The sequence below is a fragment of the Euleptes europaea genome, chromosome 3 (assembly GCF_029931775.1).
Source record: "Euleptes europaea isolate rEulEur1 chromosome 3, rEulEur1.hap1, whole genome shotgun sequence".
Taxonomy (NCBI): Eukaryota; Metazoa; Chordata; class Lepidosauria; order Squamata; family Sphaerodactylidae; genus Euleptes; species Euleptes europaea.
This window is the reverse complement of record NC_079314.1, coordinates 13,409,142-13,426,177: the sequence shown is the minus strand read 5'-3', so window position 1 is coordinate 13,426,177 and position 17,036 is coordinate 13,409,142. Positions and strand designations below refer to the sequence as shown.

The window sequence follows — 17,036 nt, the reverse complement described above, 5'->3', positions numbered from 1 at the left end:
CCGAGACATTTTTTGCTGGGGTAAAAGAGCCCGTCGAAAAGGAGGTCTTTCTTCACACAACACATGGTTAACTTGTAGAACTCCCTGCCCCAGATTGTGGTGATGGCTGCCAACTTGGAAGGCTTTAACAGGGGAGTAGACATGTTCATGGAGAAGTATCCTTGGCTACTAGTCAAAATGAATACTAGTCATGCTCATAAGCCAGTGGTCGAAATTAATTATCAGGAAAATCAAGTCTGTCGGTATCCCATTTGATTCTCTTTTGATGCTTGGGGAAGAGCAAGCATTTAGATTGATACGCCAGCGCCTACTAGATATAGAAATGCAGACCTTAACCTCCCTAGCTAATAGACATTGTTCCCCCATGTTTCATGGTATTACTCCGGCTTATGGAGCTGCAGCTTCCCACTTGTCTTATTTGGAGTCACCGGACATTCGCAGAGCTTTCATGCTCGCTAGACTTAACATTCTTCCCTCAGCTATCCTACAAGGAAGATACAAAGGAATCCCTTTTATTGATAGGTATTGTCCATGTAAGACTGGGGATCCTGAACACCTAGCTCACGTGCTGTTGTACAGCCAGCTTTACATGAGGCCGAGGAATACTTATATTAAACCCCTACTGCCTAGTGAACAGAGTCTTTCAGATCAGCAGTCAGTGATGTACCTTTTATCTGATAGAAACCCTACCGTTACCCAACAAGTAGCTAGTTTTCTCCTGTCTGCACAAAGGATTCGTGAGCAGTTTGTACGTACTTCTAAGTAATGTCATTTTAATGTAATCTGTTTTAACCGATTTTGTAATTCTGTTTATGGTATACTGATGTAAATGCCTAATAAAGGTAATGATGATGATACTAGTCATGCTGCATACCTATTCTCTCCAGGATCAGAAGAGCATGCCTATTATACTAGGTGCTGTGGAAGACAGGCAGGGTGCTGCTGCAGTCGTCTTGCTTGTGGGCCTCCTAGAGGCACCTGGTTGGCCACTGTGTGAACAGACTGCTGGACTTGATGGGCCTTGGTCAGATTCAGCAGGGCTTCTCTTATGTTCTTATGAGAGCATGGTACAGTGGTTAAGGTGTTGGACTAGGACCTGAGAAACCCAGGTTCAAATCCCTCTTGCGCCATGGCAGCTTGCTGGATGACCTTGGGCCAGTCACATACTTTCAGCCTTGACCCTGGCAAGTATTTGGATGGGAGACCTCCAAGGAATGCCAGGGTTGTGAGGCAGAGACAGGTAATGGCAAACCACCTCCGAAGTGTCTTGCCTGGATAACCCTGCGGGGTTGCCATAAGTCAGCTGTGATTTGAAGGCAAAAAAATTAAAAAGAGCCCTTTGCGCTCACCTGGATAGCCTAAGCTAGTCTGATCTAGTCAAATCTTGGAAGCTAAACAGGATCAGCCACGGTTAGTACTTGGATGGGGATGGGAGACCACCAAGGAAGTCCAGGTTTGCTGTGCAGTGGCAGGCAATGGCAAACTATCTCTGAATGTCCCTTGCCTTGAAAACCCTATAGGTCACCATAAGTCATCTGTGTCTTCACGGCACTTCCCACCACCAAAAGAGCCCTTTGCCAATGTTTATTCATTCAGCTCTTGCTCAGTTCAAAAACATGGCTCCTGGATTTGATATACAGTAAGCTGCAGATCACAATGGTAGGGAACAGGCTTGAGGAGTCCTTTGCCTGTGTCTTGGCTTGGAAGAAAACATCTCAGGTGCCCCAGAGTGGTATGTTTGAGGATCCATGCTGAGAATCAGATGGGAAATCCTTGGGTCAAGATCACGCAGGTGGAATCTCACTCCTACCAATCCCTCTCTGTGAGATTTTAGCCTTTTCCAGAACACTCTTATGGGTGGGGCAGGTAATGCTGGCAGTGCATGGAGGAAACAAGAGCAAGGAGTGCGGAAAGATGGAGATTCTCTGACCAACAGCATTCAAGACCACTTCCTCTCTACCAAGGGAGTCGAGAGCACTTTGCCAGTCCACACTGGACAGGCTGGCACTGTACTTGAATTGCAAAATCAGGACAAGCGCCCCAAAGCAAGCCTGGAAAAAGACGGGAGGACAGCAGGTGAAACACTGAGATGCAAAGTTCTGGCAGCAAAATTGTCCAGATTCTGCAGAACACCTGAGCGAGAAAATGAGTTCTGGAGAAAACGGGAGGTGTGGCAGCACCCAGGGATTCCACAGTGAAGAATAAATTAGGGGGGTCAACAGGGGTGTACCACTTCCCCTCCGGGGGCGGTGGTCCCCGCAATACATATTAAAATAACGACAGGGCTTTTGATCAACATTTCGCAAACTGCCCCACCCCAGAAACAGGTGCCTTCCCAGTGCCGCTTCAGCACATCCCCGCGCCGGGTGCCTTCTGGGTTAATTCCCGATGGCTGTTTTCTCTGGCCCAGCGGAAGAGGCCCCGAAAAAGAAATTGCTTTTTTCCTGACTGGGCCTAAACGATCCCCATTGTCTGCCCCAATAGGTTGGGGTGACGTCGACGGCAGCGAATGATGGAGCAGCTGGGAACAGCTGTTTCCTGACGCCCAGGCGGCTTCGTTCCGGACCGGGTCCAATCAGCGCCTATTGTACCAGTTTTCTCGGCTCCAGCAACCCTGGGGAAAGGGAGGGGGGGTAATTACGGGGTGGATAGCGTTGCAGTTCTGGCTTTTGCCAATGCTGCAGAAATCCTGGAGGCGGCTGGGAATCAGCAAAAGAGCCAGAAGGAAGGAGGGAAGAGACTGGCGGTTTTGACAGATGGCGAGAGATTCCTTGGCCAGGGCCAAAGGGCGGCCCTTTTCAGGGGGGTGAATTTTTATATACGGATATTCAGAATGACCACATGCAAAGACAGACCGGGCGCCTGCACTGTTACCATTTGAGGAATGGCAGCTGGCCACGCCACGGCAAGGAAAGTGAAATCTGTTGAAATGGGCTCTTCTACAGTGGGAATTAAAAGTTTGTCTGCCCTCTCAGTTAGGGTTGCCAACCTCCAGGTACTAGCTGGAGATCTCCTGCTATTACAACTGATCTCCGGTCGATAGAGATCAGTTCCCCTGGAGAACATGGCCGCTTTGGCAATTGGACTCTATGGCATTTAAGTCCCTCCCCTCCCAAACCCCACCCTCCTCAAGCTCCGGCCAAAAAAATCTTCCGCCGATAGCGAAGAGGGACCTGGCAACCCTACCAACAGAAAGTCTGCGGCAAGCCCATCATCTCCAAGGGCTTTCTTGCTTTGGGGGCACTTCACCCCACATCCATAGGGTTGCCAACCACCCGGTACTAGCTGGAGATCACCTCCTATTGCAACTGATCTCCAGGCAATAGAGATCAGTTCCCCTGGAGAAAATGGCCGCTGTGGCAGTTGGACTCTATGGCACTGAAGTCCCTCCCCAAACCCCGCCCTCCTCAGGCTCCACCCCCAAAACCTCCTGCTGGTGGCGAAGAGGGACCTGGCAACCCTAGTCTCAGAAGGACAACCCAGTTTGATCAAACCATGGGGCCACCGAGTTTTTTTTTGTTAGTAAATGTATTTCTTGCCTTTCTTTCACCAAAGCACGGCTCATGGCAAGGAGAGGGATCCCCGAATGGTCTTCCTTCCTGACACTGTCCGGACTCAGCACTACTTTGGTTCAGCAAGGGGCTACCACATCATATACCTCTGGACTAGACCCTTAAGCACGTGAAAAGAATTACAGGTGTGTCCGACACCACATCGAGTCCCAAGTTACACCAATAAGGATATATATTTTTTGCTGTCAAGTCACAACTGACTCATGGCAACCCTGTAGGGCAGGGGTGTCGAACTCAATTGTTACGAGGGCTGGATATGACATAAATGCCACTTGGTCGGCCCGGGCCATGCCTCGCCAGCCCAGATCGAGAGTGGGGGGTGCCGGATGCCTTGTGGGCTGGATAAGAGTTCTCAAGGGGCTGGATCCGGCCCGCGGGCCTTATGTTTAACACCCCTGCCGTAGGGTTGTCAAGGCAAGAGACGTTCAGAGGTGGTTTGCCATTGCCTGCCTCTGCATCACAGCCCTGGTATTCCTTGGAGGTCTCCCATCCAGATACTTGGCAGGATCAAGGCTGAGAGTGTGTGCCTGGCCCAAGGTCACCCAGCAAGTTTCCACGGCGGAGTGGGGATTCGAACTTGGGCTTCCCAGATCCTAGTCCAACACCTTAACCACTACAACACACTGGCCCTCTAATACTACTACTACTAATAAACAAATAAGTTCAAATAAGTAGGAGATGGGAGGGACCCAAATAGGGCAGCGTCTGTGGCTAAGTGGCTGAACATCAGCTTTATACGCAGAAGGTCCTGTATTTAGTCCCCGGCACGTCCAGTGAAAAGGGCCGGTTAGTAGGAGACATGGAAGACCTCAATCTGAGACCCTGGAGAGCTGCTGCCAGTCAGAGTAGGCAATACTGACCTTGATACACCAGAATAAGCCAGCTTTATGTGTTCTGGATAAGGGGAGGGGCCATTGCTGAGTGCTAGAGCATCTTCTTTACATACAGAATGCCGCAGGTTCAGTCCCCGGCATCTTCTGTTACAGGGATCATGTCGGAGGCGATAGAAAAGACCTCCGCCCGAGACCCTGGAGAGCTGCTGCCAGTAGACCGCGGCAACCTCGCTAGATCAGTGGTCTGACTCAGTGCAAGGAAACATCATGTGTTCGTGTGACCCGTCCCACGCCCGTACCATGAACGATGAGATACACCTGCGAGGTGTGGGGCTTGTCCTGCGTCTGGAAGGAGCAGGTGTAGAGGCCCTCGTCGTATAGGTCCACCTGGGTGATGACGATGCTGAATTCGGAGGCGCTGTTGGTCAGCAGCTGCACCCGCGAGTCGATGGACCACTTGTCGTTGCCGGCGTAGAGGATGTTGGAACGGTTCAGCCAGGCCACGCGGGTCACTTGCTGGTCTATGTAGCAGCTGTGGGAAAGAGATCGGCAAGTCAAGGTCAATAATGGCAGGCCATTGGGGCGAAGAGATGCCAACTGGGCTGGGAGTCGAAGAAGAGGAAGTGATTCCAGCTCTTTTTATCAGGCCCTGAAAAGACTGAACACCTTCCAAACTGCAGATTTGTGAAAATAACAAGAATTTGGGGGGTGGGGGCGGGGAACCGGACTCCTGAACTCGGCTGCGGGTTTAATTGCTATAGAGATGCCTTTGGATGCAATGCCGGTGCTCAGCTCCGGCTCCCCATCCCAATGCTGCTCGCTTTTCCTGACGCCTGGGCAGCCGTTCCTTCCCTCCTTCCTCCGGGCTCCCTCTCCGCACCCCTCCGGCTTCCAGCCGGGAGATTTAATTATCGGCGAGCGTTTTTCTCTCGCCTGGAAGGCGAGTGGGCGCTAAGTAATCCCGTTTCTTGGTCCCTGACAGCTGTCAGGCGCAGATTGGACAAGCGTTCCGAAGATAACCAAAGAAGAGCGGGAGGAAAAAAAACTCTTGGGCTCTCTTTTTCTCACTCCTTGAAATCAGGACGGAGGCTGGGGTTGCCAACTCAGGGCTGGGAAATTCCTGGAGGTTTGGGAGTTGAGCCTGAGGAAGGCAGAGCTTGGGAAGGAGAGGGAGGCCAGCAAGGATGTGATGCCATAGAATCCATCGTACAAAGCTGCCATTTTCTCCGCGAGAACTGGAGCAGATGCATGCTTTGGACAGTGGACTCTCTGGGCACTATACCCCACTGAGGGGTCACCTGCTGAAGCTGGAGGGGGAGAAATTCAAAACAGACAAAAGGAAGTATTTCTTCGCACAACGTATCATTAAATTGTGGAACTCCCTGCCCCAGGATGTAGTGACGGCTGCCAACTTGGAAGGCTTTAAGAGGGGAGTGGATATGTTTGTGGAGGAGAGGGCTATGCATGGCTATTAGTCAAAATGGATACTAGTTATAATACACACCTATTCTCTCCATGATCAGAGGAGCATGCCTATTATATTAGGTGCTGTGGAACCCAGGCAGGACAAGGCTGCTGCAGTCATCTTGTTTGTGGGCTTCCTAGAGGCACCTGGTTGGCCACTGTGTGAACAGACTGCTGGACTTGATGGGCCTTGGTCTGATCCAGCAGGGCTTTTCTTATGTTCTTATATCCTCCCCAGGCTCCATTCCCTAATCTCCAGTAAACCTGGATCTGACCTAAAGTTGCCAACCTCCAGGTAGTAGCTGGAGATCTCCAGCTATTACAATTGATCTCCAGCTGATAGAGATCAGTTCACCTGGAGAAAATGGCCGCTTTGGCAATTGGACTCTATGGCATTGAAGTCCCTCCCCTCCCCAAACCCCACCCTCCTCAGGTTCCACCCCAAAACCTCCCACTGGTGGTGAAGAGGGACCTGGCAACCCTAATCTGGCCACCCTACCCCCCATCCTCCACTGGTGCCCAGGGGGGACCTAGCAAGTCTACTTCCTTGCCACCTATTTTTGTGCTCAATATGGCCTCCCCTAACTGCTCTGCTCCCCATGGGTAGCAAGAAGTTGTCCCTCCCACCTTCTTTCCCCCCACTGTTGTGAAACCAGCTTGCAGGGGTGTAAATCTGAGATAAGAGCTGGTTAGAAAAGGATGAAGCAAACCACCACCACCCATTCTTCCTTCAACAGTCCAACCTTCCACAAGGACTTTTTGCTTTTAAAAAATCCTATTGCTGGAAAAGACTCATGCACCTATGTATAATGTGTGTATCCTGCTAGGATTGCCAACTCCAGCTTGGAAATTCCTGAAGATTTGAGGGTGGGGGGTGGAGCCTGGGGAGGGCAGGGTTTGGAGAGGGGAGTGACCTCAGAAAGGTATAATGCCCTACAGTCCATCCTCCAAAGCAGCCCTTTTCTCCAGGGGAACTGATCTCTGTCATCTGGAGATCCGTTGCCATTCTGGGAGAACTCTAGCCCCCACCTGGAGGTTTTCAAAGAAGTAATTTCAACTGTACAATATAGGGGGTTACCGCACTTTGTATTCCCAGCGATGTATTAAGAGTTTGAAAGTGTTATAAAAAACATCGCTTTAAAAGGGTTTTTGGATACCACGGCTTATAAATGGTTGGAAGACGTCTTCACAACTAAAGGGGCCAAACAAAGTGCAAACAGTATTTTTTATAACGTTTTTAAACTCTTAATACATCGGTGGGAATACATAGAAAGTGCGAACAATATTTTTTATAACATTTTCAAACTCTTAATACATCCCTGGGAATACAAGTGGGGTAACCCCCATAGTTGTATTCAAAAACTACTGGAATATAAACAATTACTTTATATGTTATATTATTCACTTCATATATAACATATATAACACGTGGTATGAAAGAAAGCACTAACAAAAATTCTAGTAAGTGTACATTATTAAACGCAGTCTTCTGGCCAGCTAGAATAGCTAAGCTTCAACTTGGAGATGCCCATTATATTTTTAAAAGTGGGGATAGGAAGCAGGATTCGAGGCAGATACCATTTCTTCTGCCCTCGTCCTCCTCCCTGGATGAAAAACCAGAGTCCTGGTTGATGCAGACTAGGGGATTGGAGGGAATCTGGGAGGGAGAAGTTACGGGGCGTTTCTAAAGGCATAGGCAGCTATCCTGGGTCCCTTGGCGGAAGGGAAGGATAACAATTCAACAAATCACTACAAATAATACCAGAACCAGAACTTGGAGACACTGACTGGCAATAGTTGCAGGACTGACCAAAGGAAGAACATTTTCACACAACTTCTGGAACCCAGGGCTACATGAAATGGTGACAAGCTACTAGCTTGGATGGCTTTAAAAAAAAACAGATTAAACAAAGCAACAGAGGATAGGTCTCTCGGCAGCTGATAGCCATGTTAAGCTAAGGAGAACCTCCATGGAGAGGGGCAGTATACCTCAGTGCCAAGCACTACGGAATGGGTAGTGTTTCGCTGCCCTATGTGCAACCCTCCCAGAAGCATCTGACTGGCCGCTGTTGGAAACAGACTCTAGACAAGAGGTGTCAAACATAAGGCCCGCAGGCCGACACGGCCCCTTGAGAGCTCTTATCCGGCCCGTGAGCCAGCCGAGGCAGACGCGCGTCACCTCTCGATCTGGGCTGGCGAGGCGTGGCCCGACCCGACCAAGTGATATTTATGTCCTATCCAGCCCTCATAACAATTGAGTTCGACACCCCTGACCTAGACCACGAGTATAAGAAGAACCCTGCTGGATGAAACCAGTGGCCCACCTGGTCCAGCATCCTGTCTCACACAGTGGCCAATCATCTCTTCTAGAGGTACAACCACAGGGCATAGAAGCAGAACCCTTCCCCTGATTTTGCCCCCTGGCAATGGCTTTCAGAGGTTGACTGCCTCTGAAAGTGGAGGTTCCCTTTAGTTGCAATGGATAGTAGCCACTGGTAAACCTATCATCCTTGAGTCTGTCTAATCCCCTTTAAAAACCGACTATGCCTGTGGCCATCACTACATTTTCTGGCAGATAATTCCACTTTTTAATCACTCGCTCTGTAAAGAAGTATTTCCTTTCGTCCATCCTGAATTTACTACCCATCAGCTTCATTGGATGCCCTTGAGTTCTAGTATTTTGGGAGAGGGAGGAAAAACTCTCTGTGTCAACTCTCTCCACCCCGGTCTGATCCTGCAAGATCATTCTTCTACTGACCATGAGGTGGGTCAGGAACGGGTGGCAGTTACAGCTGGGGGAGCCAACTCTGGGTTAGAAGAAGGAGTTGATTTTTATATCCCACTTTTCTCTACCTTTAAGGAGTCTCAAAATGGCTTACAATCTCCTTCTCCCCCCCCCTCTCCCCACAACAGACACCTTGTGAGGAAAGCGGGGCTGAGAGAGTTCAGAGAGAACTGTGACTAGCCCAAGGTCAACCAGCAGGCTGCATGTGTAGGAGTGGGGAATCAAACCCGGTTCTCCAGGTTAGAGTTTGCAGCTCATGTGGAGGAGGGGAGAATCGAACTCGTTTCTCCAGCTTAGCATCCACTGCTCATGTGGAGGAGTGAGGAATCGAACCCAGTTCTCCAGATTAGAGTTTGTCGCTCATGTGGAGGAACGGGGAATCAAACCCGGTTCTCCAGATAAGAGTCCACCGCTCTTTACCACTACACCACACTGGTATTAGGAAATACCTGGCGATTTTGGGAGGTGGAGTCTGGGGAGAGACCTCTGCAGGGTATAATGCCATACAGTCCACCTGCCAAAGCTGCTGATCTCTCCAGGGGAACAGATCTCTGCTGTACGAAGATCAACGGTAATACCAGGAGATCTCCAGACCCCACCTCATTACGGCTCTCTCTCCAGGGGAGGGCACAGGCTTTGGCATCCCGGGCACGGGGTGTCTCTTGCAGGGATCCTGCAGAGCGTTTGGGGGCCTTCCCCCCTCCCCTTCCCCGCTTTCTCTCCTGCAGCGAGCATAGGAGGGAGAGGTCTCAGAAAGCAGGTCAGAGCCTCTGCTGATTCAGGCTGGCGAGAACCCGGCGCACTGCAGGCTGAGCCGAGAGGGGTGCCGACGGGCGGGGAGAGGTGCGGGCATCACAGCCACACGGTCTCGGCGTTGCTGACTCACAACCTCCAGCTGCGTGTGTGCAGAGGGGGAGGGATGCAGAGGCAGGCATGGCTGCGGGGGGAGAGATGAAAAGCTCCCCGCGGACGCCTGTCTGGCTTCCCTCCCTCTAGAAGCCCCGCTTGCTTTTTGACGCAGGTTCAGGGAGTGCGAGTCAGGCCGGAATTTGGCAAACAGGCCCTGCTCTCTGCTGGATGGAGCCAAGAGAGCCGCCGGTGCGGGTTCGAGGGCTTTTGTGGGGGTGGAAACCGGCTGCCGTCGAGGCCCGGCCGACTAAAGAACATAAGAACATAAGAAAGGCCATGCTGGATCAGACTGTGTGTGGGTGTTAAGTGCCGTCAAGTCGCTTCCGACTCATGGCGACCCTATGAATGAAAGTCCTCCAAAATGTCCTATCTTTGACAGCCTTGTTCAGATCTTGCAAACTGAAGGCTGTGGCTTCCTTTATTGCAATCCATCTCTTGTTGGGTCTTCCTCTTTTCCTGATCAGACTATGGTCCATCAAGTCCAGCAGACTGTTCACACAGTGGCCAACAGGGGACCTCTAGCAGGGTTGCCAGGTCCCTCTTCGCCACCAGTGGGAGGTTTTTGGGGGCGGAGCCTGAGGAGGGCGGGGTTTGGTGAGGGGAGGGATTTCGATGCCATAGAGTCCAATTGCCAAAGCAGCCATTTTCTCCAGGTCAACTAATCTCTATCGCCTGGAGATCAGTTGTAATTGCGGGAGATCTCCAGCTAGTACCTGGAGGTTGGCAACCCTACACACTTAACAGACTATAGTATAGTGGAAACATAACTTTTATATGCACTGGGAAACCCCAAATATTAGTGTGACTTGCTTTATTGCGACATTCGCTTTATTGTGGTGGTCTGGAACGGAACCCAAAATATCTCAGAGTTATGCTTGTAACAGAGAAGGAGACACCGTTGCAAGCCGCTTTAGGTCCCCACTGGGAAGAAAAGTGGGGTATAAATGAAGTGAATAAAATACATTAAAATAAATGTGAAATACGTAAAGGAGCACACAGGCTCAACCTTTGTAACACCCCTCTCTCCACCTGTGGCTTATGTACCCACAAGTATTCTGTCTGAACAGCCAGTACAGTGTAGTGGTTGGAGTGTTGGTCTACAGCCAGACGAGTAACTGTGTCACTCCGCGGATTACAATCACAAAGACCTGGATTCAAATCCCCAAGCATCCTGGGTGACCCTGATGCAGTCACTTTCTCAGTCTCACCTACGTCACAGGGTTACTGTGAGAATAACACTGGGGAGGAGGAACCAGGTATATCATCTTGAGATCCTTAGAGGAAGGACAGAATATAATTCTAATAAATAATTCTAAGCACTTTCCTCCCAGCCAAGGACACTTCCGCTAACAGAGAAGAGGGGGGAAAAACACAGGAAAGTAATTCTGCACCCAAAATTAAGTCCAGAATCTAAAATTACCAGATTGCACCATCATTTTTTACATGGTGCTTAGCAAAGTGGAAGTGCTCACGTATGCGTTGGTAAAACACCCCACACATTAAAAAGTGTTGATGTAATGGTATGGATAATCACACTAAGATTTTTTACCGTGTTTTAGCAACACACAGAGGCCTGTGTATGCATCTATAAAACACTGCACACAAAAAATCTTGACGTAACAGCATGTATAAATCACATCAACATTTTTTGCAGCATTTTAACAAGGCACAGGTACCCCCACATGCGTTAGTAAAACACTACACACAAACACACACACACACACACACACACACAGAGACAAAATCTTGATGTAATGGTATGGATAATCACATTAAGATTTTCCTTTTGCAGTGTTTTACCAATGTGCTACTACCCATGTATGCATCAGTAAAACACCACACCCTCACAAAACTTGATGTTATGATATGGATAATCACAGCAAGATTTTTTGGGCAGTGTTTTAGCAATGTTCTAGTGCTTGTGTATGCATTAGTAAAACACCACACCCCCAAAAAATCTTAATGTAACTGCATTTGTAATCACATTAAGATTTCTCTTTTGCTATGTACACACATGCATGTGGGTAACACAAACAGGGGGGAAGATACATATGAACAGAAAGGTTAAGAATGATGGCTAGGGTTGCCAGGTCCCTCTTTGCAACTGGTGGGAGGTTTTTGGGGTGGAACCTGAAGGGGACGGGGTTTGGGGAGGGCAGGGACTTCAATGCCATAAATTGCCAAAGCGGCCATCTTCTCCAGGTGACTTGATCTCTATCGGCTGGAGATCAGTTGTAATAGCAGGAGATCTCCAGCTAGCACCTGGGGGATGGCAACCCTAATGTTGGCAAATGGTGCGCGACATTTTTCGGGAATTAATTTTAGAAATTTTCCTGCTTAAACCAGAATTCAGGAAGCCACAATAAAAGAACAATCAAGGAAGAGAACTAGGGCTGTTGATTCGGTTCGGCCCGAACTGAAAATCAGCCGAATTTCCCCTGATTCAGTGGTTTTTAGTTCGGGAGGAACCGAACTCAAAACTGGCGGGCAACCGGGGGAGCCGAATTCAGCGAGTTCGGGAGTTCGCGAATAAATTCGGCAAATTCGGGGCCGTCAGTAAGCAGCATAACCGTCAGTAAGCAGCATTCTCCTCCCCCGGTAAATCGGTGGCCAAGCTGGGTCTTCTTCTGGCCAATCAGTCAGGATTGAGTACTGGAGGAATCAGCTGATGTGCGGCCCGGCCAGGGAGAGAGAGAAAGAGAGAGTGAAATCCTCGTGTGTGTGTGTGTGGGGGGGTGCTTGTGCACATTCGCTCCTTTCTGTGGCTGCAGGGGGTGTATTTTTTGGGGTACAGACACAAAATTTCACTGGAGCTTCAGATGAAGCTTCTTAAGATACCCCCCCAAGTTTTGTAAACATTGGGTCAGGGGGTCCCGAGATATGGGCTCCCCCCCTTTTTCTTTCCATGGCTGCAGGGGGCGCATTTTTGGGCGTACAGATCCCAAACTTTGAGCGGAGTTTCAGACCAGTGTTCTTAAGATACCCCCCATGTTTTGTAAACATTGGGTCAGGGGGTCTCGAGATATGGGCTCTCCCCCTTTTCCCTCCCCCCCTTTTTCCATTTATGTGGCTGCAGAGGGCGCTTTTTTGGGGATATAGCCCCCAAACTTTTAGCATAGCTTCAGTCAATTATTCTTAAGATACTACCCAAGTTTTGTAAAGATGGGTTCAGTGGGGGCAGAAATATCGCCTCCCCCCTTTTCTCTTTCCATGGCTGCAGGGGGCACATTTTTGGGGGTGCAGATCCCAAACTTTGAGCGGAGTTTCAGACCAGTGTTCTTAAGATACCCCCCAAGTTTTGTGAACATTGGGTCAGGGGGTCCCGAGATATGGGCTTTCCCCTTTCCCCTTTCCCCTTTTCCCTATTGGGATGAATGGATCAGCCGATCCTGTGCATCTCCAGAGCAAAACGTCCTGTGCCTAATTGGAATCATCTTGGATTACAAGTCCTCTTCAGCCCCTCTTGATGGAACAGAAGACAGCCACAGTAAGACCCCTTTGGGGGCTTTAATCTATAATTTTTCTCCTGTGTATGTGTGTGTGTGGGGGGGGAAAGCAGAGTCTGTGTGTGTGTGGGGAGGGAGCAGTTTCTGTGGATGGGGGGGAAGCCAAAGGGGGCTTTCGTCGGTTCTGCCTGGGGTGTGTGTTCCCCCTCGAGTCTCTCGCTCCCTGGTTTGAGGGGGGAGGTTTCAGTTGTGTGTTGCAAAGGTGTTGTCTTACAAGGTTGTGTTGTTTTGCAGTTGGTTTGCAAACGTCTCAGCTGTTGTCGGGGCTGGGAGCTTTGTGCGTGGGCGGCAAGCTCTGCTGAGAGATGCACATTAAGGGTGGGGGGGACCCCTTTCAGGGCCCATATCTCAGCCCCCCCTGACCCAATCTTTACAAAACTTGGGGAGTCTTTCAATAAACGTCCTTTGAAGCTCTGCCGAAAGTTTGGGACCTCTAACCCCAAAAATGCCCCCCCCAGAGCCGCGGAAAGGCGCGATTGTGTTTTTAATGGCTTTATTCGGCCGAATTTTTTTCTGAACTTTGAATTCCCGCCGAATTGAACGGATCCGAAGTGGGGGAGTTCGGACTTCGGCATATCCCGAATCTAAACGGGCTGAATTCGGCCGAATCCGAATTATACCGAATTTTTTTTTAATTCAACAGCCCTAAAGAGAACTGCGAAAATCCACTTGTCCCTCATTTTGGACCAGGGCCGTACTGTGCTTGGTTTGCCTTGCTTCTACACCAGAGTTTACAGCAGCCAAGGGGAGGGGGTTTCAAGCAGCAAACGGCAGGAGGGGGGCAGAATTAAACCCCTTTTCTGCAGCGCCACAGCCTCCATCCATGCCGAGTCTCTCCCCCAACCCCAACGGCTGATTTATAACGCTGTTTGGAATTCTAGCCATGCGGGGAATGAGACGGCGGGGCACAGGCTACATGCAAGGTCCAAGACCTTTACGAACAATATTCCCTTCGATACTGGAAAGTGTCTGATTTTGAAGCAAATGCAAAAAAAAAAAGTATTAAAATCAAAGCCCAGGAATTTATGCCATGCTTGACAGAGTTATTAGCCATTCCGTGAGTCTTCTCTGGTTGCTATTAACACATTATGAGAAGGTAATAGTGCATTTTGCCAGGGGCCCATCTTTTATTTAAATACAGCCAGGATGTCGTGATGAAACTTTAATCGTGCGTGCGGGTGGGGGGGGAGGGGGCTGAATTATTGAACCACATGCCAGTGGCATGAAATTGCGCTGAGTTAAGGGAGGAAGGGAAGGGACAACGGGAGGACGGGGTCAGGGAAAGGTGCCGTTCAGTCCCCCAGTCGGAGTGCTTTGACAGGCCAGAGAATTCAGGCGAAAAATCCGTGCACCGCTAGAGGGAGCTTTGGGAAGGAGGCTGCCGTTCCTCAATAGCAGGCGGGTTGGATCTCATGGGTCTTGAGGCCATGCACAGCCTGCATGACAGCCATGCACGATGGCCTGTGGGGCTCTCTATCGCCCGTCCCCCAATTTTTCCTTCTGCCTAGGCATGCAAAGGGAAACCAAAAGCTCTCAAGGTTCCCCTCAAAGGGCTGCACTGCCAGGGGACACGCAGCATGGGGCAGCAGGATAGGCGCCAACCTCCAAGTGGAGGCTGGAGATCTGTAGGGTTGCCAACATCCAGGTAGTTAGCAAAACTGAAAGGCATTGGAACAGACGCAAGTTGGCGAGATACTCGCAAAAGACTTTACTGATTAGAAATGTTTGTGATTCAACAGCATATATGCGAACTGATATGATTTAGAATTGATAGGAATTCACATAATTTGGGCATTACTAATAAATATATTATTGGAAATACATATGCCTAATTGAACTATTGTCTTAGTGAATGTTTTCTGCTATTTTGGGTTCTGCTAACTAACTATATAGCAGGCTAACTGTATATTTATTCAACCTCCAGGTAGTAGCTGGAGAGCTCCTGCTATTACAACTAATCTCCAGCCGATAGAGATCACTCCACCTGGAGGAAATGGCTGCTTTGGCAATTAGACTCTATGGCATTGAAGCCCCTTCCCTCCCCAAACCCTGCCCTCCTCAGGCTCCACCCCCAAAACCTCCCACCGACGGCAGAAAGGGACCTGGCAACCCTAGAGATCTGGAATTACAGCTCATCTCCAGACTACAGAGGATCAGTTCCCCTGGAGAAAATGGATGCTTTGGAGGGTGGACTTGATGCCACTGTACCCCACTGAAGTCCCTCCCATCCTCAAGCCTGTCCTTCTTAGGTTCCACCCCCAAATCTCCAGGAATTTCCCAACTGAGAGTTGGCAACACTACACAGAATGTTAGCAGAAATCAGCAAGGGCCTTTGGCAGAATAGAGTGTGGGGGGACTATACAGGTGTATAACAAAAGCATCCCCTCTTCTTGTGCTGGGAAAAGCGGCCATTGGTGAAATTCCCACTTAATCCCAACTATGAAAAGTCCAGCCTTGGCTTTATTTCTTTATTCATTTATTTAATTTATACCCCACCCTATCCAGCCAAAGGCCAGGCTCAGAGCGGCTCGCATAAAACTCCAGTAGACATTAAAATAGAATAAAACCTTTAAAACAGCAATTAAAACAGCCCTGTAAAAATCCTCAATAGCATGGAGCTATCCAATGGCGCCCCCGCCTCCGGATTGTCACATGGAGCTTCAGAGGGGCAAACAGATGGATAGGCCCCCATAGATGGTAAAAGGGGGGGATCAGTAGTGGAGGGTTGGGGAGGCCAGCATTTACAGCTAAAGGAACCTTAGCTGGCCTCAACCGTAAACCCGGAGGATTAGCTCTGTTTTACAGGCCCTGCAGAACTCTCCAAGGTCCTGAAGGGCCCTGGTCTCACTGGAGAGGCTATTCCACCAGGCAGGGGCCAAGGCAGAGAAAGCCCTGGCCCTGGCCGAGGCCAGCTGGACACTCTTTGAGCCAGGGGTCACCAGAAGGTTGGCATTTGAAGTCTGTAACGTTCTTTGGTAAGGTCGCCAACTCTGGGTTGGGAAATACATGGAGATTTTGGGGGTGGAGCCTGAGGAGGGCGGAGTTTGGGGAGGGGGGACATTAATGGGGTACAATCTCACAGAGTCCACCTTTTCTCCAAATGAATTAAGCTCTGTAGTCTGGAGATCACTTGTGATCCTAGGAAATCTCCAGCCACCACCTGGAGGTTGGCAACCATCTATACAGTGCCTCTTTTCCACGCCCGCTCTACATTGTTGGCTCCCACCTGCGGGATTGGGGCCAAGCACACAACGTGATACCGTCACAACACAAGGTGAATCATAGCCAATTACAGATCAGGTGACCAGACACTAGGGTTGCCAACTCCAACTTGGGAAATACTTTGGGGGTGGAGGCTGAAGAGGACAGAGTTTGGGGAGTGAAGGGACCTCAGCCAAGTATAATGCCATAGAGTCCACTCTCCAAAGCAGCCATTTTCTCCAGTTCTTGGTCGGCTGGAGATGAATTGTGATAGCGGGAGATCTCCAGGCGACACCCGGAGGTTGGCAATTCTACCTAAATGGTATATCCAAGCAGATGCCTTGGGGAGGGCGTTCTTTAGGAAGAAAGAGAACCATATTTTCATCAGTTGTGAGGAACCCAGCCATACTTTGCTGGGCCACTTTAACAAGTTGTCAAGGAGCGTACACAGTAGCAAGCGGCAGGGAGAACTGTCTCTCACACACCAGCCCGTTCACTGTCCCCCATCAGACGCCGGCAACTCACCTTAGCGTTGCGTTGTCCCCCTGGCAGACTGTATAGTTGTCCGCTGGCTGGTTAAAATCCGCACTCCGCACCAGCAGCCCTGCGCAGTGAAAGACAGAAGATGCCATTAGGGTCCGGTGGAGGAACGGCTTCCCACGCATTCCCGATTATACGCATGCATGGTTAGGAATAGTACTTCATTTAGTAGAACGTCCTCTACCAAAGATGTGGAAATAGGCAAGCTTCGAATGCTGTGTCTAGG

The 17,036-nt window shown here is 49.8% G+C and overlaps 1 protein-coding gene across 1 annotated transcript in view; it reads right to left on the bottom strand.

Annotated features, from left to right (window-relative positions):
- IGLON5 (IgLON family member 5) overlaps positions 1–17,036 on the bottom strand; it is a 137,989-nt gene that overhangs the window by 19,396 nt on the left and 101,557 nt on the right. The window contains exons 2-3 of the mRNA XM_056846372.1: positions 16,796–16,874; positions 4,705–4,937 (exon numbers count right to left, since the gene is read on the bottom strand). Of these exons, the coding sequence (XP_056702350.1) occupies positions 4,705–4,937; positions 16,796–16,874 (312 nt within the window). The remainder of the gene's footprint in view (positions 1–4,704; positions 4,938–16,795; positions 16,875–17,036) is intronic.